Consider the following 1,316-nt stretch of genomic DNA (forward strand, 5'->3'; position numbering starts at 1 on the left):
GCATCGGATACGCACACGTCACACCAACACCAAATGCACGCATGAGGAACCCAGTAAGCGTAACAGGCGTCGCGCGTTGAACCAGCAGAGAGGGTGGTAGTACCAAAAATGTCAAAGACCTCGAGGGCCTCGGTGTCGTTGAAGTCGGCAAGGCGGCGGAGTATCTCCACAAACTGCCTTTCGGTAAGGTAGCCGTCGTCGCATTCTACCGCCCGGCCGTCGTCTGCGGCCTCCTCTTCGTCGCAACCTTGGTCGTCTTCGCTTTCGTTCTTTTTGCGTTCGCCCGCGTCCTCTCGGGTCCAGCAGGCGGCGGGCCGCTCCAGCCCGTGCCCGGCACTGCGGCCGAACCAGTCCCTGACCCGCCGAAAGCCCTCTGCCGTGTAGAGCACCTCGAACGGGGTCTGTTTGGCGGACCAGGCGGACAAAAAACCCGTGCCCGACGACGGCGACGAGCTCAACGCCGGGGGGTGGTGCTGCTGCTGGCCGTTGCTTGCAGCACCGCATTGCCCGCCGACCAGGATGGACTCCAAGAAGGCAACGTCGACCCTCCTCATCCGGGCTTGAATGACAATATAATAATTATTTCGTTCGACGCATAAAAGAAAAAGAAATAGAAAATAAATTGGAATTATTGGCTGGCGGTCTTTGCGGCGGCTCGTGATTTGCTTCAATCCATCCTTGCCCGCGATCCCGGCAGCAGCGAGAGGGTCAAGTCAACAGAGGCCGTGAGCCTGAGCTTGTGCGTCAGATTGTAGCTGCGCTCAGCCTGTTGCGAAACCTGATCGTGACAGATCTCGGCAGATCTTTCGTTCCCACACGAGTACGCCCCGTATGCTTTCAAGCTTGATTGTGATTCACACGGAAGCTAAGATCGCTGCGCGAGCGATGTCGCATTAGATACGCGAAAGTTGGCTTTCCACTTGGAAAAGATTAGAAATTAATCAACATTTGTAGCGCCCGAAAATTCAGCCGATGCTCACCTCGTCCTTGTGCGCAGATGCAAAACGGACACCAAGAAGACTCGATGGAGGTGGAGGAGAGAGACAGCGCCTCGCAGCAGCCATCGCCGCCCGCTACACTCAAACGAGCTGCGGCTGAGGCTCCGCCGGGCGCAGGGGCAGAAGGCACTCTCGACGAGGGGGAGACTTCAAACGGCTCCGTAGGCCGTGCGGCGCAGGAAGCAGCTGCCCGAGACGAGAACCCTGGCCACGACAACGGTAAGGAAGACAACAAAGCAGGAAGCGACGAGAAGACGGCCAATGGAGGCCATCACGACGGAGAGGCTGCTGTTCCGCTTCCTGACTGCTGGCCAAGGA

The 1,316-nt window shown here is 58.2% G+C and overlaps 1 protein-coding gene across 1 annotated transcript in view; it reads right to left on the reverse strand.

The window, feature by feature from the left end:
- The window catches only part of ACA1_341340 (uncharacterized protein), a gene marked incomplete at both ends in the record, with an annotated part of 1,243 nt that extends 689 nt beyond the window's left edge, over positions 1-554 (reverse strand). Inside the window, one exon of the mRNA XM_004337449.1 lies at positions 51-554. Within this exon, the coding sequence (XP_004337497.1) occupies positions 51-554 (504 nt within the window). The remainder of the gene's footprint in view (positions 1-50) is intronic.
- Positions 555-1,316: the final 762 nt, after the last annotated feature.

This window comes from Acanthamoeba castellanii, assembly GCF_000313135.1.
Source record: "Acanthamoeba castellanii str. Neff unplaced genomic scaffold scf7180000084620, whole genome shotgun sequence".
In the NCBI taxonomy this organism is placed as follows: Eukaryota; Discosea; order Longamoebia; family Acanthamoebidae; genus Acanthamoeba; species Acanthamoeba castellanii.